The 24,471-nt window shown below is 43.6% G+C and overlaps 1 protein-coding gene across 4 annotated transcripts in view; it reads right to left on the bottom strand.

Moving 5' to 3' along the window:
- REEP1 (receptor accessory protein 1) overlaps positions 1-24,471 on the bottom strand; it is a 104,702-nt gene that overhangs the window by 40,592 nt on the left and 39,639 nt on the right. For all 4 annotated transcript variants that reach the window (XM_035001118.1, XM_035001120.1, XM_035001119.1 and 1 more), the window contains exons 2-3: positions 14,291-14,363; positions 682-758 (exon numbers count right to left, since the gene is read on the bottom strand). In XM_035001118.1, the coding sequence (XP_034857009.1) occupies positions 682-758; positions 14,291-14,363 (150 nt within the window). The remainder of the gene's footprint in view (positions 1-681; positions 759-14,290; positions 14,364-24,471) is intronic.

Here is a 24,471-nt window from a genome sequence, read left to right as displayed (position 1 = left end):
CTTGCTCCATTGCTATAATAGTGGCATTGTTTATAAGGAAAAAATTTTTCCATCAAAAGGGGATTGATTAAATAAATTATGGTCCATCTATACCATGAAATTCCATGTGGCCATGTAAAAAAATAGGTAGATCTACTTATGCTTACATGAAAGTATTTTAAAAATAAATCTAATAAACAAAATGAGAACTGTTATGTATACTATAATGCCATCATTTAAAAAAAGAAAAAATGTGTATATGTATGTATGTATATATACACATAAATATGTTAAAAGTATATACAACTGTGAATAGGAGTTACGGTGAGAGTGAATGGTGTTTGAGAGAAACCCACTTTTATTAGTTAAAGGGCAACTTGTGTGTACTGTTTCTTTCCTTTTTTTTTTTTTATATATGAATACTTCCTTGCCAACTACATTAATTGAGGAACTGTATTTATTTTGTCCATCATTATATCATTATATTATAAGAACAATACCTGCTCTTATAAGGTCATTGAACAAATATTTACTTGAAGAGCAACTTTATAAATTAATTTATTAAAACTATCCCAGTTAACATCCCTACACTTGCTTCTCTGTTCTGAAGTAAGGTTGAAAGTGCTTCTAGACCTTTCCCACCTCTCCATTGATACTAGGCAACATCTTCCCTTGAAAAGTCCCAAGTCCTGGAGTACTTACCAACAAAGAAAGATGTCGGTGAATGTCTCTGCTGTGGTGAAAAGTGCAAATATAATCCAGTACATCATCCATTTGACCTGTTGAAAGAGAAAGCAACACGCTAGTAGAAAAGGTCAAGGATAAATGGCTGGCTGCCCAACATCAAGTACAAGAAGCTCAGACAGTGGATGCCGAGGCATGTCCAGGCAGTGTATACTGCATTTCCCCTTCTCCCTGTCCTTCCACAGCTTGTTTCCAGTTCCACTCCAGACATTGGGGCTGGAGGCAAACAGGCTGTTTCCACAAATAACCCAGGCTCAAGGTCAAAGTAGATCCTGGGTGACTATCTGTAGCCTTCACGTGAGCCAGGGAGACCAGCAGACCAGGAGAGACTCAGGATTTAGTTAGGTCATTTTACCAAGACTAACACCAGGTTAGTAAACTCTCTAGGCCTTAACAGAGATATACTTTGGAATGAACTTTAATCAGACCAGACTTTCTGGAATGGAATGGTGGTCACTTAGGAATGCTTTCCTGTGAAAAAGTCTCACATCCCCTCACAGAAACTAGATCTTTTTTTTTTTTTAATCTCTCCCATGTGACCAACCTTTTCCATTTCAACCGCCTCTCTCCCCCAGTAGAGGCCTTGGACCCCTGTCTCTCGAACTACTGTAAGTCTTCTTTTTTTTTTTTTTAAAGATTTTTAAAATTTTATTTCAGAGAGAGAGAATGAGAGAGAGAGACTACGAGACGGGGGGAGTGGGAGAGGGAGAAGCAGACTCCCCGCTGAGCAGGGAGCCCCATGTGGGGCTCGATCCCAGGACCCTGGGATCATGACCTGAGCTGAAGGCGGACGCTTAATGACGCCACCCAGGCGTCCCTACTGTAAGTCTTCTAACTGCTTCCTTGTCTCCTGACTTCCCCCTCACCAACTCATCCTATAAACCACCCCTTTGCTAATCTCCCCAAACCAAGAACTTATCAAACTACTCCCTGATTTAAAATCTTCCAGCCTGCAGAATAAAGTCCAAATTCCTTAGCCTGCTCCTTCTAGTTTCTGGTGATGGTGGAGTAAGGCATTTGACTAACCTTCCCACCAACAACAATAACACACTCTGAACAAAACATTTAAAAACAACTCCTTGAAGGCACTAGAAAGCTATCAAAAGCTGGTAGAAACTGGAAGGAAACCACACCAGGATAGATCCATGTAGATATGGCTGGGACAATCCCCAGCCTGCAAATCATGGGACAGAGAGAACTCAAAAAGAAACCTATAGTCTTCGTGTCTGTAGAGCTGGAGAATGAAATTTGAGACTGCTAGAGAAGCTGGAAATTAAGTGGTAAAAATCCCAAAGAGGGAAGTTATAAGGGGGCAGGCTCCAAAATCCATATATAAATTCCTTTAAGTCTTTGCCTGGCCCCTGAATTGCACAGAATCAGGAAATACTCCAAGGTGGCTGAGAAAAAAAGTTGGAAAGCCGAAAAAGGTAAGCAGAAATTTAGTTTCTTCCCACTGTAGTAGAAATAGAGTTTAGAGTTCAAGTCTTGCCAAGTGGAGGAGCTTGGTAAACATCTGGGAATTTTCACTGAAACATCTAAAAGGCCATATCTTAGTAATAAAAATTCATCCCAGGACTAAGAGATCAGTTCTAAGACTAAGGGACAAAACTGAAATACTCCTGCCCCAATAAATGTAAAACTTAACTGCCACAATGTCAAGATGATCTACAGAATTTAACTACAGACTAGAACAAAACTCAACATTGTTTACAAGAATGTAATGTGACCTTGTAGCAAGATTGCAGAATACAAGGTTAATATATAAAAGTCAGGGGTACCTGGCTGGCTCAGTCAGTAGAGCATCTGACTCTTGATCTCAGGGTTGTGAGTTTGAGCCCCACATTGGATGTACAGATTACTTCAAAATGAAGTCTTAAAAAAGTCAACTGCTGGGGCGCCTGGGTGGCTCAGTCGTTAAGCATCTGCCTTTGGCTCAGGTCATGATCCCAGAGTCGAGGCCTGCTTCTCCCTCTCCCACTCCCCCTGCTTGTGTTCCCTTTCTCACTGTGTCTCTCTCTGTCAAATAAATAAATAAAAATCTTAAAAAAAAAAAAAAGTCAACTGCTTTCCTACATATCTGGACAACTGGAACTTGAAATTAAAATACCATTTACATTAGCAGCAAAAATAAATAAATTACCCAGGAATATGTCTAACAAAATATGTAAAAGGTCTATGTGAGAAAAACTATAAACCATGATGAAAGAAATCAAAGATCTAAACAAATGCAGAGATATTCCATGTTCATGAATAGAAAACTCAGTATTATCAACACGTCAGTTCTTTCTTCCCAGACTAATCTAGAGACTCAATGCAATCCACATCAAAATGCCAGCAAATTCTTTTGTGGATGCCAACAAACTGATTCTAAAGTTGCTATGGAAAGGTGAAAGACCAAGAATAGCCAACACAATACTGAAGAAGAATAAAGTTGTAGACTTGACACTATCTGCCTTTGGGACTTAATATAAAGCTACAATAATCAAGACAGTGTTATTGCTTAAGGAATAGATAAATAGATCTATTCTTAGAATAGACAAATAGAGGGGGCGCCAGGGTAGTTCAATCAGTTAAGTGTCTGACTCATGATCTCAGGTCATGAGATTAAGCCCCACATCAGGCCTCACACTCAGTGGGAAATCTGCTTGAGATTCTCTCTCTCCCTCTCCCTTTGTCCACCCCCCGCCCCGGCTTTCTCTCTCTCTCTAATAAATAAATAAATCTTGAAAAAAATACAAATAGAATAGAATGCCCAGAAATAGACCCCATTAGTATAGTCAACTGATCTTTGACAAAGGAGCAAAGGTAATTTAATGGAGAAAGAATAGTTTTTTCAACAAATGGTGCTAGAACAACTGGACATCACATGAAATAAACAAACAGATAAGTAAATCAGTAAATGAATAAGAAAATGAGTGAACAAATGAATGAATGAATCTAGACACTGGTCTTACATCCTTCATAAAAATTAACTTAAAATGGATCATAAGCCTAAAAGAAGATACAAAACTATAAAACTTCTAGAAGATAACCTAGGAGAAAATCTAGGTGACCTTGGGCTTGGGAATAAGTTTTTTAATACAACAGCAACAGCATGACCCATGGAAGAAAAAAATTGATAAGTTGGACTTCATTAAAATTAAAAACTTCTGCTCTGCAAGACACTGGTAAGAGAACGAAAAGACAAGCCACAGAATGGGAGAAAATATTTCCAATACATGTATCTGATAAAGAACTAATATCAAAATACACAAAGAACTCTTAAACTCAGTAACAAAAATAAACAACCCAATTAAAATTTGGGCAAAAGATCTGAACAGACACCTCACCAAAAAAGATATACAGATATATAACAACTTATTGACAAAGCTTTGGATATAAAAATCTAAATTTTTCTTTTGTCACCACTTAACAAGACACTTATCCTAAGAACACAGGGGCAGGTTCAATATTTTTCTTGAAAAAGTATAAATATGTTAATGAAGCTACAGGAAAATGTAGACATATTGAGTGAAGAGATGGGGGATTTCAAGAGAAAGAAGAAAACGTTTTTTTAAAAAGATTTTATTTATTTATTTGACAGAGAGAGACACAGGAAGAGAGGGAACACAAGCAGGGGGAGTGGGAGAGGGGGAAGCAGGCTTCCCGTGGGAGCAGAAAGCCCGATGTGGGGCTTGATCCCAGGGCCCTGGGATCATGACCTGAGCTGAAGGCAGACACCCAACGACTGAGCCACCCAGGCGCCCCAAGAAGGAAACTTTTTTTAAAAAGATTTTATTTATTTGAGAGAGAGAGAGGTATCACAAGCAGTGGGTAAGGGTAGAGGGAGAAGCAGACACCCTGCTGAGCAGGGAACCCAATGCAGGACCTGATCGCAGGACCCTGGGATCATGACCTGAGCCAAAGGCAGATGCTTAACCAACTGAGCCACCCAGGAGCCCAAGAAGGAAACTCTTTAAAAAGAACAAAAGATACCCTAAAATCAAAAAATACAATATTTGAAATTTTTAAAATTATTGAACAGAATTAAGAGCAGACTGGATACAACAAAAGAAAAAAATCTGTGAACTTGAAGACAATAAAGTCAATAAGACAGAAATCAAGAATGGAAAAAAGTGGAGAGGCTCAATACCTGTGGAATAGCATCAAGCAGTCTAACATACATGGAATAGGAATTTCAGAGGAGAGGAAAAGAGAATGGGACAGAAAATTTATTTGAATAAATAATGACTGAAATTTTCCAGAATTGATCAAAAATAGCAAATCCACTGAACCAGGGAGCTCAGAAAATCCCAAAGAAGATAAATACAAGAAAACCACAGCCAGGCACATCACAGTAAAATTGCCAAAAAAGAAAGAAAATGTTAAGAGAGAGGGGGAAAAGACATATTACACACAGGGGAATGATAATAGATGACTTTTTGTCAGAAATGATGAATACCAGAAGAAAACGGAATAACATATTTAAAATGCTGAAAGAAAAAAAAAAAAGTCAACCTAGATTTCTACTCCCAGCAAAAATATCTTTCAAAAATAAAGGCAGCTCTGGTGAATGCCCATTGTCTTTGTAACTCTGAAACATGTGTCTCAACAGATTATTTAGAGGTCTTCTTTATTCAGAAAAACAAGACTGTCCCCTGGGAACCATCTTGTTTTAATCCATCAAGAGCAACTGCTGTCTGAGAGACCACATGCTGCCAAGATTACCTGCAGCAGAACAGGCTCCTCAGCAGGGGGCAAAGAAGGTCCTTCCAACTATACATTTCATGGCATGTTGGGGCCCAGGATCTAGGAATTCCCAACACTGGTATCCAGATACACAGCCAGGAGCCTCAATTCCTACTCTATTGTCTTTTTCTTTTTAGTATTTAAACCATGCTCTAATACCATCAATTAAAAACAAAGGACAGTGATGGAGAGCCTGAGTAGCTCAGACCATCCGACTCTTGGTTTCAGCTCAGGTCATGATCTCATGGGTCAGGAGATCGAGCCCCTGTGATGGTTGGGCTTCCTGCTCAGCGGGGAGTCTGCTTGAAGATTCTCTCCCACTTCCCCTCCCCCTCATTCATGCTCTCTCTCTCAAATAAATAAATAAATCTCTTTAAAAATTTAAAAACAAAAAAAGGACAATGACAACAACAATAAAAAATCCCTTTCCTTTACACAACCCTTAGCTATAAACTTGTCTAGTGAGTCATCTATATATGCAGTGTTTACCTCCTCGTCTCCCACTTACTCAGTGCACTGCATTCATTACATTAATATTGCTCTCACTGAGGATCCCACTTTGTGACATACTTCAAGACCCTTTTTTAAGTTTTTTGGTGTGTGGTTTTTTTTGTTTTTTTTTTTTTACTTGATTTGCTTGACTTTCAGATGGATAGGAAACTATCACTTCCTGAAAAGCTCCCCCAACACCTCAACTGCTCTGGTTTCCCTCTTGACTTTCTGGCTACTTCTCAGGTTCATCAATTCCTCCACAAGACTTTGTTCTAGACATTCTAACTCTAGACAAGATATTCTCCACAAGGCTTTGTTCTAGACATTCTCTTCTAACTCTAGAATGTATTCTCTGCATTCCTTACCTAACACAGCCAATCAATCACCAAGTTCTGTCACTTCCACCCTGTTGAACCTATCTTCTTGTCTCTATCCTCTCTGTCATTTGCTTACTTCAGACCACGAACATCTCCTATAAAATAGAACTATAGCCTTTAGCTTGGTCTCTAAACCTCTGACCCCTTACTAATTTGTCCTCCATATTCCATTCAGAATGATCTTCTTAAATCCAAATTTGATGATTCTCCTTCCTAAAGTCTTCAACAGTTCCTTGTTGTTTTTAAGATGGAGCCCAAATTCCTTAAATTGGCTTGCAAGTCCTTGCATGAACAAAACCCCAATTATCTCCATAAAAGCACTTCTCCACACCAATACTTTCTTGACTTTTTCACTCCAGTTATAATGAACCTCTTTCAGTTCTCTGAACAGTGCATCTTCTTTTGCTTCCAGAATTCAGCCCTCAGATCTCAACCTAAATGTCATTTCCTCCAGGAAGTGTCCAAAGTTTGGGTAAGTACCTTCTCCTTTCTTCCTCTTACAGTGTCTCATACATGCTCCCTGTCATAACACTTATTTACTCTGCTTTGACAGTACCTGTTTATTCCTATGCTTTTCTTACTAGGCTGTAAGCTCCCTGAGAGTGGAGACAAGTTATTCTTGCACATCACCGTATCTCTAGTACCTAAAACGATTATCGGCATATAGCAGGTACTCAAGGAATATGTTTTGAATGACTCAATTAGAATGTTGACATTGTGAATGGGAAAGAAAGGATGGCTTTTAAATGTTGAGAAAGAATATACTTTGGGAAATACTGGTTTAGGTGGCTTTTTGAGAAGAAAGGCAAAATTAGACAGCTTGCAGGGCAACAGATGTTCCCCACAAGTGCCTGCTGAATGGATGGCTGGGTATACATAGGAGGAAAGGGGCTTATTGAAGTTAGGGCATAGTGTGATATGGAGCCACTCACACCAGCAAGAGTATAAAGAAAGAGGTGATTTAGGGAGAAGAGGTTGAGCACCATAAGGCTTAGGGGAGCCTGAGGGTTCAGGACATTCACAAAGAATGCCTAACAGGTCACTTAAAAGATAAGACCAAATCTCAGAAAGGAGGTTGAAACTATGGACAAAGACGAGGGAGCCATGCTAAAGAGGAGGCTTGAAGTGTTAACCTAAAGAAGTTTCTATCTTGCACTCCTTCACTTTAAATACTGTCATGCAGAAAGAAGGGTCTGAGAATGATTTGCTGAGCCTAACAGGGCAAATGGAATATGTGACTCAGAGATGGAAACCATAAATAAATTACCAGGAAATGGTTTTCCCCATCATGCCACACAGAAACCAAATAATGCCTATTTTTTCCAAGGTTTGAAATAGAACTTGCCAAGTTTGAGGGATTCTATGTAACGCTTCCTATAAGATGAAGGGGAGCTTGGGTAGGCCAGCATCCAGGATCGGGAGAGAAAGCTATGGCTGATTTTAGGGGTAATATCCAGGAGCAAATCCAGAGCATGCCTGGGAAGTCCCTCTCAGCTGGTCAGGGGCAGGATCCAGGAGTGAGGAGATAGAGAAAAGCCAAGACCCTAAACCACAGCAAGAGGGTGGGAGGCAGAGCCTGGAGACTTTTCATGAACCCCAGAGGCAGGCTGAGATCCCACAGCTCATCAGACTCTGCCCCCAGGGCTCCTAGCAGCCTGCAAAAGGTCTTGTCTATGGGCTGGGGAGGTCGTAGGTAGGTGTAGGTGTAGTCACCTCCTTAGCCTCACCTCCCTTTTGGACCCTCTCCTATCTCTCCTCATCTCTCCAGCCACACTAATATTTCTTAAGTCTTTCACACTCTTTTGCATCTGAGCCATGCTTCAGCCTCACAGAGAATTAACTTTGCCTATGACTGAGAAAGAAAAAGTATGAGCCTGGTTTACAGATGACTCTGCACCATCTGCTGGGATGAGCTCACCGTGGACCGCTGTACAGTCAGGGGTAGAGAGAGTAGCAAAAGCGACAGTCCCCTGCAGGCAGAACTTTGAACAGTGCACTTAGCCTAGAAGAAACGCCTTGAGGTAATGCCTTTACACTGTCACCAGGTATCTTAACTGTATTTTCTTATTCTCTGTATTCTTGATGCTCTAGCATCTGTGGCTTCACGGGCTGGGGAGAGACTGCCCCTCCCAGGACTAACCAAGTCCTAGAGATAGCAAAGGACATGCCCTGGAGCACACCTTTCATAGGCAAACCGATCAGTCCAGAACCCATACTCTTAAATGATCTCTTTCATGGGGCTCTCACAGGTTGAGCCAATATTCCCCAGCCCTAATTACCCCAGAGCCCGCTGAAATTAGTCCAAGTAGCCAATCGTAAACCTGCTTACACTGCCTAGCCTCGACTTTCCTACAGACACCACAATAAAGAGTGTGGCTCCCTGTGACTCCTGACAGACCCGGGTGTTCCCCCACGTGGCCCTCCATGGCATGCAGTGTCTCCTACTTCTGGGAAAACCGTAAGAACTCCTTCCTTCATGACAGTCATTTCTGTGTCCACATGCCTTACCATACCTGATTAAAACAAATCCCAGGGACATTTTAAAACACCAGGTAGGGACTGGCTAGATGGTGAGGTACTTGGAAGGGACAAGACGGAGAGACTGGCATTGAAGTGGTTTGGGAATGATGTGAATAGGCCCGTGGAATTTAGATACTGGTGGCTTCTGCTTCTGCCCACCAAAAGGTCCCCATGGCAGAGGAGGCTTTTGTAATCAGGTACATGAGATGCCCAGCCCTGTGGATGTCAGCTAGACACTTACCCCAGGATGATAGTGCATGTTCAATGTGCTCACGTACCAGTGGCCATGTGGAAGGGAGAGAGGTAGCAGGTGGGCTTGGCAATGTGGAATCCCTCTCACCAAGACTTACCTGCCCAAACCACCACTCAGAGACCAAGTTACCAGCAGCGGCACAAGCATCTCTATGATGGTACCATATCTCATGGCCCCAGCCAAACTCCTGGAATCAGGCTCATCGTACCAGGCCCCTTCCCTCCCAGAAAAGGCAGCAGAATCTTTTCTGGAATATTCACTTATTCTGCATGTGGACTTGCTTTTCCTGCTGCCATGTTTCTGGCAGCTGTAGAATAAGTTGTAGACTCAGTGTCCTTTTCATTTTGATGCATGCCACCCAACACTCCTTCTAACCAAGGACCTTCTTTAATAGGAAAAGAAATCCAAGACAATAGGCTGACACTTTGGGGAGTCTCTGATCTTACTGTGCACCCCACCCCCCCCACTGCCTTGAGGCAGCCAGCTTTAAAGGGTGTTGCAACAGCTTGAGGAGAGTTCAGAAAGAGAACCAGGGGGGAGTCAGCATTCTGTGTGATTGATGCACCGCCCTGGAGGATGCAGTTTCTTCCATGAACCAGTAACTAACACATGCTTCTGCAGCCTAGCCAGAATCTAAAGGTTCAGGGACCAAGGAAATGAGAGCGGTGTTTCTTATGGGTAAGCCTATTACCAGCTTCTTGCAACTCAAATTGTGGTTCATGGGTCAGCACCGTTGGAATCATCTAGGAGCTTTTTAGAGATGGAATCATCTAGGAGCTTCTTAGAGATGTAGAACCTCAGGACGCACCCCAGACATAATGGATCAGCATCTGCATTTTAATAAAATCCTCTATTCATTCTACATGCACACTGAAGTTTGAGAATCACTGGTCTAACTGATTCACAACATTTTTGTTTTTTATCTTCAAATCTCTCCATTCTGCTTTTTAATACTTCTAGTACCTGAGGGATGGGTGCTTTCACCAGGGATACAAAATGATTTCAATGACATGAAAGCACAAACTACACTCCTACCTGACCATTTCAGGACCACAATGCCTCTAGGAAACAGATACTAAAGGACTGATCCTGATTATCAAGGGGAACCAGGGTGGCTGCTACGCAGTGTGGCAGGAAGGAGGGTGGATGGGAGTTAAGAATCCTCTGGGGGGGATCTGAGTGTGATCACTTGCGTGAGTGAGTACCACCTTGTTCGGAGGTAAAAGTCAATGGATCATCACTACAACCTTATAGAGGCAAGATTACTAAGGTCTCAGATTGCCCACAAATGAAGGATTTAGGCCACACCCCTGGGTAGGGAACCCCACTCACTAAATTAAAGCTCTAACTGAAGACAAAGGGAACTTGAATTAGATGGTAGAAGAGGGAAGTAGTAGGAAAAATTATGAAAGAGTCTGGAATGGATGTTCTGTAAAATGCTAGGTGCTGCCCAGAGCATCCTTCTGAATTATCTTGATTCTACAGGTGTCTTGTTTTTCAATATCTTTGAGCTCTTTTACAACTTTGTAAGTTATACAAAACTGACTGCAATGCAAATGATTTTGTCCATAGAGGTGCAAATAAATTTTGTCCAATGGATCTCCCCACCCTCCTCCAAAATCAGTTGAATATCTATTAATAAATATACTTAATCATTCCTGATTTCTCAGATACATCTGTTCTTTGGAGTCTCCTTTGAATTTTTTTTTTTAACACCTTACTGGTTCCCTTATTAATTAATGAGTTAAGTAAAACTTTCAACATGTGTCAACTTTATTTTTGTATAAGAGTCATGATTTTACCCTTTTAAAAAAAATTATCTTTTAACAAAAGACATGAATACCAGCTATGAACTCATGACTACTTGCATGACTAAGGACTATAGCTTCTATCCATATTTTCTTCCTTTCTGTATTCTGTATAGATTTAAATATTTTAACTAGTTTTATTTTTACATATTCTCTTTCTCTCCCTAATATAGTATATGGGGTATGTCAGTGATGGTTCACTTGACAATTTAATTTTTAGAGTGCTGAATAGTAAGATCAGAGCCAGAGGAGGAGAGGACTTTGCCAGAGGTACTGGATTGGTGCTGGACTCAGCTGAAAAAAATTGGATTTGCCAAGTACATAAATCATATAGAATTCTCGTTGGAAAGTTTTTTTAAAGCCAAAATATGGGCTAAGGAGTGAATGTGGGTGTTGAGCAGCCAAAGAAGTAACTGTAGTAGAGATATATCTATATCTATATTTATTTGTTTTTACTACCAACATCCAATACCTTCTAATTTGGGGAGAGTCTCCCAGCATGAGGATCTTCGTGGGAGACAAGGCCTGTTATATAGGCTTAGAAAAGTCAAATGCTCGTATTTAGGATTTTGAATCTGCAGGGACTGTTCCAAAGGCACAGACTTCTGGCAGCCAGTGTCCCTGGTGGTGACATCGACAGCACCTTCCTCACCAGAGCTTTCCTGTGATGTGAACTTGGCTGTCACCAAGAGGCTGTCATCTAAGTGAAATGTGACTATGGAAGAATGGTCAGAGATGCTACCCGTTGGCTCTGAAGATGGAGGAAGGGGCAGGAGCCAAGGAATGCAGATGGCCTCTAGGAACTGGAAAAGACAAGGAAATGGATTCTCTCCTAGAGTCTCCAGAAGGAATGTGTCCCGGCCTGATTTTAGCCCAGTGAGAGCCATTAGACTTGTGACCTCTAGAACTGGGAGATAATATCTTTGTGTTGTTTTAAGGCACTGAGTTCATGGTAATTTGTTACAGTGGCAATAAAAAACAAATACAGTAGGCCACTGTAGCATTCCAGGGAAAACGTGGTAAGAACCACATTTAAGAGAGTGGCAGCACTGGAGGAGAGACCTGGTTTGAAGTACTATTAGGGGGATAGAGACGGACACCGTCAGCAACTGGGTGTGTGTATGGAGTTGGGTGGTGAGGGGGAGGCAGAAGTTGAAGGCAATTCCAGGTTTCTGTCTTGGACAAACGGGTTTATTGGTCAAAATGAGGGAAAGAGGTCAGTGTGATGGTGAGTGTGAAAGTGTGTGAGAGAGTGTGTGAGCATGAGAGTGTGTGAGTGTGTGTGAGAGCATGTGAGTGTGAGAGAATATGTGTGAGAGTGTGTGTGTGAGACTATGTGAGAGTGAGTGAGAGAGCATGTGGGTGTGAGAAGTGTGTGGGGTATGTGAGTGGGAGAACATGTGTGAGAGAGTATGTGAATGTGAGTGAGAGAACATGTGAGTGTGTGTGGGAGTGAGAGAGCATGTGAGTGTGAGAAGTGTGTGTAAGAGAACGTGTGTGAGAGAATATGTGAGTGTGAGTGTATTAGAGAACATGCGAGCGAGTTACGGGTGTGTGAGTGAGAAAACGTGTGAGAGCACATGCAAGTGTGAGAAAGTGTTGGAGAGCATTGTGTGCAAGTGTGAGGGTGTGTGCAAGAGCACGTGTGAGAGCATGTGTGAGAGAGTGAGTGACAGTGTGCATGGGTGTGAGCAAGTGCAGGAAAAGCAGGCAGATCTCTTCTCATACTACTCAGGTCCTTTCTTTCAATTCAATTTTTACCAAGAAACCTTCTAATCTTAACTCTCAAGCTTGCCCTACTGGGAAAAACTCGTGCTCACTAGCCAACACAAACAGCTGCTCTGCTTGTCAGTTATATTTTTCACTCTAAATTAATGAATTGCCATTTTAGTCATAAACCAGGCTCCTGTGAGTTTGGTCAGAGCAAAGCAATTTACCAGGGTCTGATCTCTCCCAGATGAGCTGACAGAATTGAGTTTCTGCCCCTGCAAAGCGGAGGATCAGACCCTGAACCATGGTGACCCTGATTATGCCTCCTTACGTGGCACAGCTTCCCTGCACCCTTGGCTGGAAGGGATCAGGAGAGAGACTTTGGGAGAGGCCGCCTCATGCTTTATCCCTGCGCCAAGCCAATTGAGAATCATGAGGTTCTGTGCTTGCAACTTAACAGCTATTTAGAGTTCACACTCTGTGACTCACTCGAATATACCAGGGATCCAGTCTCCAGAGAACCCACCCCTGTCTGGATCCCCTGCTTAGCAGATGCAAGCCCAGACAAGCAGCTCAGGGAAACTGAGGAAATGTGGACGGGGGTGAGGGGTGAGTTCCGGTTGCAGCTGACCTGGAGGTGGCTGATTTTCATCATAAAGACATCCTGGAAAATCTGAGAAAGAAAGTGACTCTCAAATACACTTTATTTCTTTACCTGTGGCAAACTTCCAAAGTGACTTCCGAGTAAAGGAAGAAAAGCAAAGACCCTTTGTCCCTCACAACACTAGGGGCCAGGATTGCTGATATCCACCCCTCCGATCAGGAAACCAAGGCTCTGGGAAGTTAAGCTTCTTGTCCAGCATTGCATCCATCAAATGTCAGAGCCAGCACTTGACTTCAGACTCCTGATGCCCAAATCCACGTCCTCTGTTGTCTGACCTGCGTTTCTGTGCTACATGACATGGGGCACCCTTTCCTCATCAGCCACCCCATGTAGGTGCTTGCCAACCAGGGGTGGCCTGATGATTCTCCTGCCTAGAGGTGCCCAGGACATGGAGGGCTGTGATGGTGCCAACCAGCAATAATATGATCCTCCAACCCGTAAGTACTCTGGCTTCCCTTCCCACGGTGCTCAGCCCTCTGCTAGGTGCTGGGGCACCAGATGAAAGATGATGACCAGCCCCTGTTCTCAAAAAGCTTATAAAGCAACAGAGTTTAAATCGTGGGGTACTCAAATCACACAACTGGAATAGGGATCACTGCCAGAATCACAGAGGCAGGAGGACCTGAGCTCCTGTCCCCCATGGCGGACTATCTCCCAGTAACGGTGGTCTACACAGTGTTTTCCAGACAAGGAAACTGAGGCTCAGAGAGGTAAAGTCATTTGTCCGAGGCCACACAGTGGTATGTGGCAGCCTGGGTGGCCTCTGATCCCTGATTCCATTTCCTCTCGCCATACCTCCCTTCCATTCTCTGGTTCTACAGGGGTCCAGACGTGGGGAGGACTCCTGGACCATGCAAGGCAAGCCTCAAGGCAAGCCTCATGAGAAGAAGAGTACAGGAGGGGTTCCTGTCCCCTGCAACCAGCGCCCGTACCACACAGGGCATCCTCCTTCTCCCACTACTTCACACCCAGCTTCTCCACAACCATCGGGACCCCACCAATCAGTGCTACTTACATATTCTTTAATGTCCTTCGATTTCACAGCCTTGTAGGAATAATACGCAGGGTAAAGGGTGCCAAATATAAGCCTGGAGGGAAAAGAGAGAGAAAAGAGAAATGTGATTCTCATTCATCCTATTTGATGGAAAATGTCTGTCTTCGATGCCACAAGCAGTATTCCAAGCTACAGAAGATGCTGCCGTGTGGCTTGATCTAGCTTTACGAATGCCCTGAAGGGTTCTTCTCGTGGCTGGGCCGTGCTTCGGAACCCCTGTCTCCTGCTACAGCTGCACACCCACCTTCCTTCAGCCTGTGATTTGGCAACGTAAAAGAGTGATTCAGGGTCATGGAAGTCAAAAATGGGGGTGAGAGTGGGGGTGGGAAGCCAAGCCGAACCACCATGACCTCTGAAATTAAAGGTCAAACTCTCCTCTCCTGCTGCTAATCCCCACTGATGCTCTGTAAAGCCCGCCCTTTGGGCTTCCTTCTCCAGAAAAAACCTTTCCACTTAAAGTTCCTTCAAATTTCACTCCCCTCACACTTGATTCCAGCATCCTGCGGCCAGAATCAGCTTTTCAAGTTGTAAATGCAATCTTCCCAAGACACACATCCCCACCCCGCATTAACCCGCTTCTCAGTGCTCTTAAGAAGAAGAAGGAAATATAACAACAGCAGCGTGACTGTCTAGGTATCAGCTCTCAGTGACCATGCCCACTGCGGCATGAGGTCATTAAATAGTTTGACTCTCAGCCGTGCCCCAGACCTCTCCCGGCCCTCATTCTCTCCCCCTCTGCCCCATCCCTTCTCAAAGCCTTTGCCTCTGCTGTTCTCACTTTCTGGAATCTTCCCTTTCCCTTCTTTGCCGGTTAATGCCTGTTCATCCATCAGATCCCAGCTCCATCATGACTTCTTCATGGAAAACTTTCCTGACCGCCCCGACTAGGTCAAATCTCCTACGACACAATGTACACATTATCAAAATGCTCTTTTACTACTAGCTGTCATGCTCTGATTGACAACATCTCCCAACTGAACTATCAGTGCCTTCAGAGCACGGAATGAATCTGTTTTGTTCAACAATGTGTTCTCAGTGCCTATGAAATAGAAGGCTCTCAATGGATATATTTAAGTGAATGAACTGACAGAATGTTAGAGCTGCATGGATTTTTAAAAAAATTTAATCCATTCATCTGAGAGATGGGGTCACCTCCCAGGTGTAAGCTGACTGGGAACAGAGCCACCCTGATCCCAGGCCCCAACAGGAGCCAACATCTCCTGTAACAGCCCCACAGATGGAGCTTCTAGGGTCCCTGCAAGGAGACACCACATTCCGGAAGCCCAAACCCATGGCTTCCTCATCAGGTTATTTAGAGGTCATACAGAGAACTCCCAGGCCAGATTCAATGTACCACGCAGGGGTCAGCTTTCCTATTAGCTCTGTGGCCAGGTGACACCTTGACCTTCCATATTCATCAGGTTTCCAGGGAAAAACAGAAAGTGAATGGAACTGAGTCAGTTTCTGATGTTGAAAGAGAAAGGGTTTTGCAACCTTGACTCACACGGGCCTTGCACTACGTGCTTTACAGGCATCACCTCAGTCCTCAGACTGGCCTGGTAAAAGGAACCGTTTTCATAGACAGGATACCAACACATGGAGCCGTCAGTCACTTGCTTGTCTAAGGGTGTGGCACCATAAGGAGTAAAGCAGGGGGCGAGGACCCAGCCAGGTTGGCCTCCTCCATGCCTGGCTTCTCACCACCGTCTACTGCTTTGAGCACAAGGCCATCCTCTGGGAAGGCCAGAGTTTATGTGTGGGGCGCAAGAGAAGCCAGCAAAGGGGACAAAAGAGTGGTCTGAAAGGACGGGGAAGAAAGTAAGCCTGGGGGAGGGAGGCAAGGAGTTTAAGAAAGAGAAAGAAGGCAACGTGTCAACGGCACTGGGCAGAGGGGGATGCCTCATGGAGGAGTCTACTGGCTTCGGTCATGAGCCAGCTTGGGGAGGGAGGGCCCTCCAGCCACTCCGCCCTGCCCCAGCGCCAAGCATTCCCAGATCTCACGGAGTCTTACTTTCTTAGGAGGCCTTTCCTGACCTTGTCACACCCCACACCCCGGACTAGCTTCCTCTCGCCGTGACTCTGGACGTTCCCCTTTCTTAGCCCTGATCCACACCACCTGCAATGGTCTAGTCAATGTCTGTCTCTCACATAAGACTATGTGTCTCCCAAAGCCAAGGATGGTATCTTTCTCATTCATAATCACCCCCGTGGGCCTGGCAAGAGTTCAACAGGTACATATTCACTGTGTGAAGTTTCAGAGAGTGGTGAAGCAAAGGCCAGAGCCAGCCAGGGGACACTTGTGACCTTGGGACTGAGGTTTCAGCATCCAGGGGGACGCCAGAGGGCACCAGGCTGATTCAGCAAAGCCTCGGGCACGGTGCCACAGGTTCCGGAGAAATAAACACGCCGCTCCTTTGGCACAGATGCCCCGGTTATTAGCCACGTCTGCCAGGATGGTTTCCAGCCCCTGCCCTGAGGCAGCGTGGGAGCTTCCGAAAAGAGAGAGGTGGAAAATGCATCATGACCCAAGGCTGGCTGGTTGATTTGCTCCTCTGTGTACTCCAGTGAGTAGAACAGCACGTCAACACCATCCAGAAAGGCCAAGGGCGCCCAGGCAAGAGACGGCGTGCTCCGTCTGCCGGGCTCCTGACGTGACGTGGTTGCCAGTGTCCCCCTGCGCGCCACCCGCCCCATATTTGACAGCACGGGGACAGCAAGACGGACTTGCTTTTCGGTTTCTAAAGGCTCAATGATGCCTCCCGGTAAGGGAGCACACTTAGCACTTCAGGGAAAGGATAATGAGATTAAAATGGCAAGTTCTTCCAAATCTGTTCTGGAGAAAAGAAATAACAAAAAGTAACAAATGAAGCACATCCAAGCCGAAGGGTTTGGGCACTTACGTCCACTCAGACCAAGTCCCTTCTCCAGCCACCCCACCCGCCTTCCTTCCCAGCCTGACGGCCCACCCCTGCCCGAGGCTCCGGATCTCACAGCCAGTAGCTGTCCCCTATAAGCCATGCTCCCTTGCTCACAATCTGTGACTTCCTGCCTGCATCTCAGTGCGTGATCTTTCTACAACGCCACAACTTCTTCCTGATAAAGTCCCACTAATCCTTTAAGACCCAGCTCAGACGGGGCGCCTGGGTGGCTCAGTTGTTAAGCATCTGCCTTCGGCTCAGGTCATGATCTCAGGGTCCTGGGATCGAGTCCCACATCGGGCTCCCTGCTCGGCGGGAAGCCTGCTTCTCCCTCTCCCACGACCCCTGCTTGTGTTCCCTCTGTCGCTGTGCCTCTCTCTGTCAAATAAATAAATAAAATCTTTAAAAAAAAAAAGACCCAGCTCAGAAAAGCCACTTCTGTGAATCTCTGATCACTTGTCCCTCAGAATTTTCTGGGCACTCTACTATAGCCTTTATGTAGTAGTTTCGATAATGAATCATTAACAGTAAGGACAGTAGGATCACTGAGTGCTCACTAATGCCAGGCGCTGCTGTACAAGCCTCTCCATACCCATCTGGGAGAAGACGTCTCACTACTCCATCTTACAGACTGGGACACTGAGGCCAAAGGAGATGGAACAGCCAGGAGCACAGGTGGGATGTGGACCCGGGCAGCCTGACGACAGGGCCTGCCTTCTTTCTCCTCCCAGGTGGCCTGTGATGCAGTTCTGGTCCGACTGCTGGGGTCCCTAGTGCCTGGCACAGCCCCTGCCCAAGTGGGTGCCTGCTAAATGTCTGTTGAGTGAGTAAAGATCAAAGAATTGCAATCTCTCTCCAAGGAGCTTAACCCATTTGATAGATTCACATATCTCTCCCCACAAGGTCAGGAGGAAAGCAGTAAAATACTTAAGAGGATCTCGAGTCCTGAAGCGCTCAAGGCTGGCCCCAGCAGAGAGACGGTGGAAGTCTGGGGTGCCTCCCTCTGGAGAGGAGACCAGGCTCTGGCTAACACACTCCTCCCAGTTATTACTGGACAGAACCTCACACCGCATCCCCCAGCCTCAGAGCCCTGCACCCCCCCTTCTCGCCACGGTCATGTACTGCTACCCTGGAGCCCCCGCTCCTAACTTACTGGCTCCATTTACCTGCCTGACACATTTCTACTATCTTTGCCCTTCATTCTTTCTCTTGCTCCAAGTTAGGGGCCTTCATCCAGGGGTTGCCTCCCCCACCACTTCCACAGCTGTAGTATCGACAAGGGACCATGAGTCTCATCTTCTAAGGCAAGGGTTCCCAGCCAGGATGATTTCGTCTCCCCAGACATCTGGGTGACGTCTGGAAATACTTTGGTTGCCACGCTGAGAGAGTGCCATTGGCATGTGGTGGGTGGAAGCCAGGGATGCTGCTAAGCATCCCTACAGTGCACAGGACACCCCCCTCCCCAACAAAGAATTATCCAGCCTCAAAAGTGCAGAGTGGAAAAACCCTGGTCTAGTGAGCTATTTCCCAGTCCTTGGCCATGGATTCTTCACTCAATCATCAAGGACAATCTGTTCTCAAGAGTTTTTATTTTATTTTAATTTCATTTATCTATTTGAGAGAGGGAGAGAGAGCAAGAGCAAGGAGGAGAGCAAGGAGGGAGAGGGAGAAGCAGGCTCCCCACTGAGCAGGGAGTCCGACGTGGGGCTTGATCCCAGGACTCTTGGGATCAGGACCTGAGCCGAAGGCAGACGCGTAACTGACTGAGCCACCCAGGCACCCCCTGCTCCCAGGAGTTTTTTAAAAAATGCCCAGTGTCCCAGGCAAGACAATAGATGCTCAGATAGGAGACAATCCAAAATGGCAAAGACCACATACCTACCCCATTGGTCAATGTCAGGGAAAAACACAACTCTGAAGCTACTTTTCAACTTCCTGGAGCTCTGGCCAAGAGAAGAAAGGTACTGCTCACATGAGTAAACCGTAACTGCGATGCCAGTTATAGTCACCGAGGAGGAGTGCTTACCATTCCCGGAGCCTGCAGGGGGGCAATCGCTGGCCTGCAGCTCAATACAAGCTGGGACACAGGCAGTTGCTAACCCTGGCCAAGACTTCTGCAAACAATGAAATGTAGTATTTTCCACAGTCTTCTCGGGCATCCTAGTATTGGACTAACATTTCCCAATCCCAAAATATGATGAAAAAAAATTTTTTTAAGATTTACTTATTTATTTTAGAAAGAGAGTAAGATCGAGCACGAGTGGGAGGGGCAGAGGGAGAGGGAGAGAGAATCCCAAGCAGACTCCGCACTCAGCGTGGAGCCTGACATGGGGCTCTAGCTCATGACCCTGAGATCACAACCCGAGCCGAAACCATGAGTCAGATGCTCAAGCGACAGTGCCACCCAGGTGCCCCCCAGATTGTTTTGAAAAATTTAAAGATCAATGCTAGGAACATTTTTTTTCTAAAATTAATTTTTTAATGTAAGAAAAATAACAGGCCTACTGTACAGTTGTTCATATTATGATAAAACAAATTGAATATAAGGAATGGTACACCACACAGGGGCTTCTGGAATGCTGAATTTCTTGACCTGGGCAGTAGTCACACAGAGTTTTGCTTTGTAATTACAAATGTACATTAAACTGTACACATATGTTCTATGCACTTTTTTGTATGTGAATGTTATATTTTATAATTTTTTTTAAAGATTTTATTTATTTATTTGACAGACAGAGACAGCGAGAGAGGGAACACAAGCAGGGGGAGTGGGAGAGGGAAAAGGAGGCTTCCCGCTGAGCAGAGAGCCCGATGAGGGGCTTGATCCCAGGACCCCAGGATCATGACCCGAGCCGAAGGCAGATGCCTAAAGACTGAGCCACCCAGGCGCCCCTATATTTTATAATTTTTTAAAAGTGATGTCCCATATCCAAAAAAAATGAATTTGCACGAAAGATCTTCAAAGTCACATTTGGTCACATTTTGTGTTTTCTGTTCTTAGTAAAAAAAAAATGTAGTATCTAATTGCCATTCTCTGAAGGTTTTTTCTAAAAGCGTATGAATCAATTTTTATTACTCTCTATGAGAATTAATCCCCAAGACCATTTTTGCAGTCCACTCTAATAGAAGGATGCTCCTTGGTTTTTGAGATCCTACTGGCATTCAAATAAATACACTAATAATTTTTAATATGAAAAAACTTTGACATGACATATATTTGAAGTCTTCTATATATTCTTTCCTGATACATCCCACTCCCTCCTTCCCCAGAATAACCACTATCCTGAATTTGGTGTTTATCATTCTCACCATGTTTTTATTAACTATGTAAGCCTTGCATAAATGAAAAAAAAAAAGTTATTCCTGCTTAAACATTATATAAATGGAATCATACTCCATGTATTCCACTGAAATATGTTAACTTTGTGTTTTTGAAATTTGGTCCATGTTGATACAAGTCTTTTTAGATCATTTTAAACCACTATGTGATATTTCACCATGTGACTGTACCACAAATTGTTTATCCATATATAAATATGCACCTATTCATGCATATTTAGGTACTTTCCAATTTTTTACAATTTCAACAGGGCTGTAATGAACATTCTAATACACGTCTCCTGTGCACATCCTTCTCTAGGGTAGATACATAATGTGAATTATGGGGTACGGCACCGTCCACCATACAATGCAAATCCACTCGCCAAGGAGGTTCTGCCAGTTTCTACTCCTTCCTACAGTGTAGAAGACTTCCAATGCTCCCCATTCTTGCCAAACTGATAGAGATTTAAAATTTTTGCTGATCTGTTACGTGTGAAATGGCATCTCATGACTGTTTTAATTTGTATTTCCTCAATTATAAGCGAGGTGGAGCAGTTTTTACACCTATTGGCCATTTGGGCCTGCTTAATTGACCTATTTCTATCCCCCATTAGCTTATATTTTCTTACTGATTTTTAGGACTTCTTTGTGAATTCTGGGTATAAATCCTTCCTTGGACATGTGCATTGCAAACATCTTTCTCCAATTAAAAAAAAAACTCTTTTAACTTGGTTTGTGGCCCCTGCTGCTGTATAAGTTTTAAATTTTATATGGACAAATATATCAATCTTTACTTTTATAGCTTTTTTGGTAACTTTTATTTTATTTTATTTTACTATGTTATGTTAGTCACCATACAATACATCATTAGTTTTTGACGTGGTTATAGCTTGTTTTTACATCTTGTTAAAGAAATCCTTGTCACATATATTTTCCCATAAATGTGTTTAACTTTTGCTTCTTCACTATTAGGTTTTAATTTACCTGGATTTATCTTTATGCATGCTGTGAGTTCAGGATTCAATTTTATTCGTTTCCGTATGGATCCCAATTGTCCTAGTAACATTTACTGAATCCTTTCCCATTGGGTTTCAGTGCTACCCATCACATGTAGAGTTTTCCACCGTGTTCAGGTGTTATTTCATCTCTCCATTCTGTTCTACTGGTCTACCACCTAACTATGCACTATACTGCAGTGTCTTGATTCTCAGAGTTTTATAAAAAATGTTAATGTTCTTAAAATCGTCTGGCCTATGCTCAGCTTTTTTCTATATGAATTTCATAATAGCTTGCCAAATTCCATGAAAAACTTTACTCAGATTTTGGTTGGAATTGCACTGAATTTATAGATTTACTCAGGAAGAAGTACCATCTCTGTTATCAGGTTTTCTTTTTATGAACATCATCTTTTCCATCTACTTATGTCATCTTTAATGTCTTTTCATGGTATTTATAAATTTTTTCCATAAAGATTTTGGACATGTTTTGTTTTATTTATTCCTAAGTACTTCAGGGATTTTTGGTGGTACTGTGAATTTTTGAATTAGATTTTCTATTGGTTACTAATGGCATACAGGAATGTTATTGATTTTCCATGCTGAGCTCAGAACCACTAATCCTGCTGCAATCAAAAGCACTTGGAGCCTCAAATGCATTACACTAAGTGAAGGAAGCCAAATTCAGGAGTCAACATGCTATATGATTCCATTTATATGCTATTCCGAAAAAGGAAAATGTATGGAGACAAAAAAACCAGATCAGTGGTTGTTGGAGCTAAGGGTGGGAGGGACTGACTACAAAAGAGAGTGAAGGAGTTTGGGGGAAATAATGGAACTATCCTACATCTTGATTGTCGTGGTGGTTACACACTGTATGCACTTATTAAAACTTAGAATTCAAACTCACAGTTAAAAGAAAAATCACATTGAAAGAATGACTTTTACTAATTATATCTCAATAAATATGGCCTTTAAAAAAAAGCATTTGGGGGAGCCTGGGTGGCTCAGTTGGTTAAGCGGCTGCCTTTGGCTCAGGTCATGATCCTGGGGTCCTGGGATCGAGCCCCACATCCGGCTCCCTGCTCAGCGGAGAGCCTGCTTCTCCCTCTCCCTCTGCCTGCCGTTCTGCCTACTTGTGCTCTCTATCTCTCTGTCAAATAAAGAAAGAAAATCTTTTAAAAAATAAATAAATAAATAAATAAATAAATAAATAAATAAATAAAGCATTTGGAGGAATTCACACACATTAAGTGTAAGTGTATGTGTGTGTGTCTCCAAAAGTGGATAAAGCCAACCTGGGCATCAGCCTCCAAGCTCTGAGACAACTTCCTCATGGCTGAGGGTCCATATGTAATGAAACAAGGACTCGCAAAAACCATAATGCACCTCCAGGGCCTGTTAATACTCTAGCCCTGAAAGATGTAACATGGGCCTGGGTTCCAAATACAACTGAGCAAGCCTGATCTTTACCATGCCACTTGCAGGGAACATCCTCACTCAGAGTGGCTATCCAGAAGCTTACCTGGGCAGAGTTGCTCAGGCTGGGTGCACAGCTTAAGATTCCCATGGCACAGAAAACCACCTGCGCTTTGGTTGCCATGGGTCCCAACCCTTGGGACTCTGCTTCTGCTTACCCACTGTGACCTTCTAAGAGGATAGAGGAGAAAATATGAAAACAGCAGAACTAGCCCATTATGTATTTTGGCTTCTTGGCAGTTATATTAAGACGTATAAGCTACCATTTACTTATTGAATGTTCATTATGTGCCAAGATCTGTGCAAACTTCATTATAAGCATTATCACTTTTAACCTTCATATAACCTTATGAGACAAGTATTACTGTTTTCCTTGTATTGCAGATGAGGAAACTAGAGTTTAGTGAAACTGAATAACTGAGTTTAACATTAGTCAGGGGAGGAGGCCAGACTCAAATCCAGGTCTTTCTGACTCTACTGTTCATGATTTGCTGCTTTATTGACTTGACTGCAATGCATGGCTCAGAGCCTGCAGTGATCCCTGAATGGATGGATGGATGGATGGATTGATGAGGACCAGAGAGAGAAAGAGAACATTGCCTGCTTTCTTGCCTAAGAGAATTTGACTCTGGCCCTGTATTATATATTTATTGACACAATATAACTACAAGTTCCAAGTACATACACTTTTCACACAAACAAGGCTCTCTCTTTCAACTCAAGCTGATCTGCACAGAACAAAAATAAGCCACATCGTTCTCTCCCTGACATGTGATTCTGCTGACCTCTCTCTGTAGTCTTTCTTTCCCGCGGTGCCCCTCACCCCTGCTCCTGTCCAGATTTGGAACAAATGACACATACAAAACTCCTCCTGGGGTTATGCCCCTCACAAACATTTCATTGGCTTATTTGCTTGTTTGACACACACCACAATTCTCTGGGATAAGCAGTGAACATGAAGACAACGAAACAATGACAAACTGAAGTTTAAAGTGCTCCAGGGTCTGCAGAAGGCCCTCCCCATCCAACAAGATTCAAACCCAGGCCTCCTGCCTCCAAGTCCACAAACATTTTCCAGCCCACACTGCCTCCCTTAGCACAAAGAGGGGGGTTTACTGCTTATTTAGAGTTGTTTGTAATCGGTGTGATGGAAACCCCAATTTAAATTGGATTACAGAATTACTCCCAAACCCAATTTAGAAAAGCACAAAATGGAACAAACACTCTGCAAATTTTCAATTCATGCTGTTAAGCTTTAAACTCTGCAATCCAACCCACTCAAATCCTGCTCAAGTATCAGTCTGAATATTTTTTTTTAAGTCTAAATTATAGAGATTTCCATTCTTAAGAAATCTAGAGGCTGAGCTTTGGCATCAGACCTAAGATTGAATCCAGCTCCATCACTGACCACCTGCGGGACTGAGGGCAC

The sequence above is a fragment of the Mirounga leonina genome, unplaced genomic scaffold, assembly GCF_011800145.1.
Source record: "Mirounga leonina isolate KUSES-001 unplaced genomic scaffold, KU_Mleo_1.0 Mir_125, whole genome shotgun sequence".
NCBI classification, from domain to species: domain Eukaryota; kingdom Metazoa; phylum Chordata; class Mammalia; order Carnivora; family Phocidae; genus Mirounga; species Mirounga leonina.
Note: the sequence above shows the minus strand (reverse complement) of the source record. Positions and strands in the feature narration are given on the sequence as shown.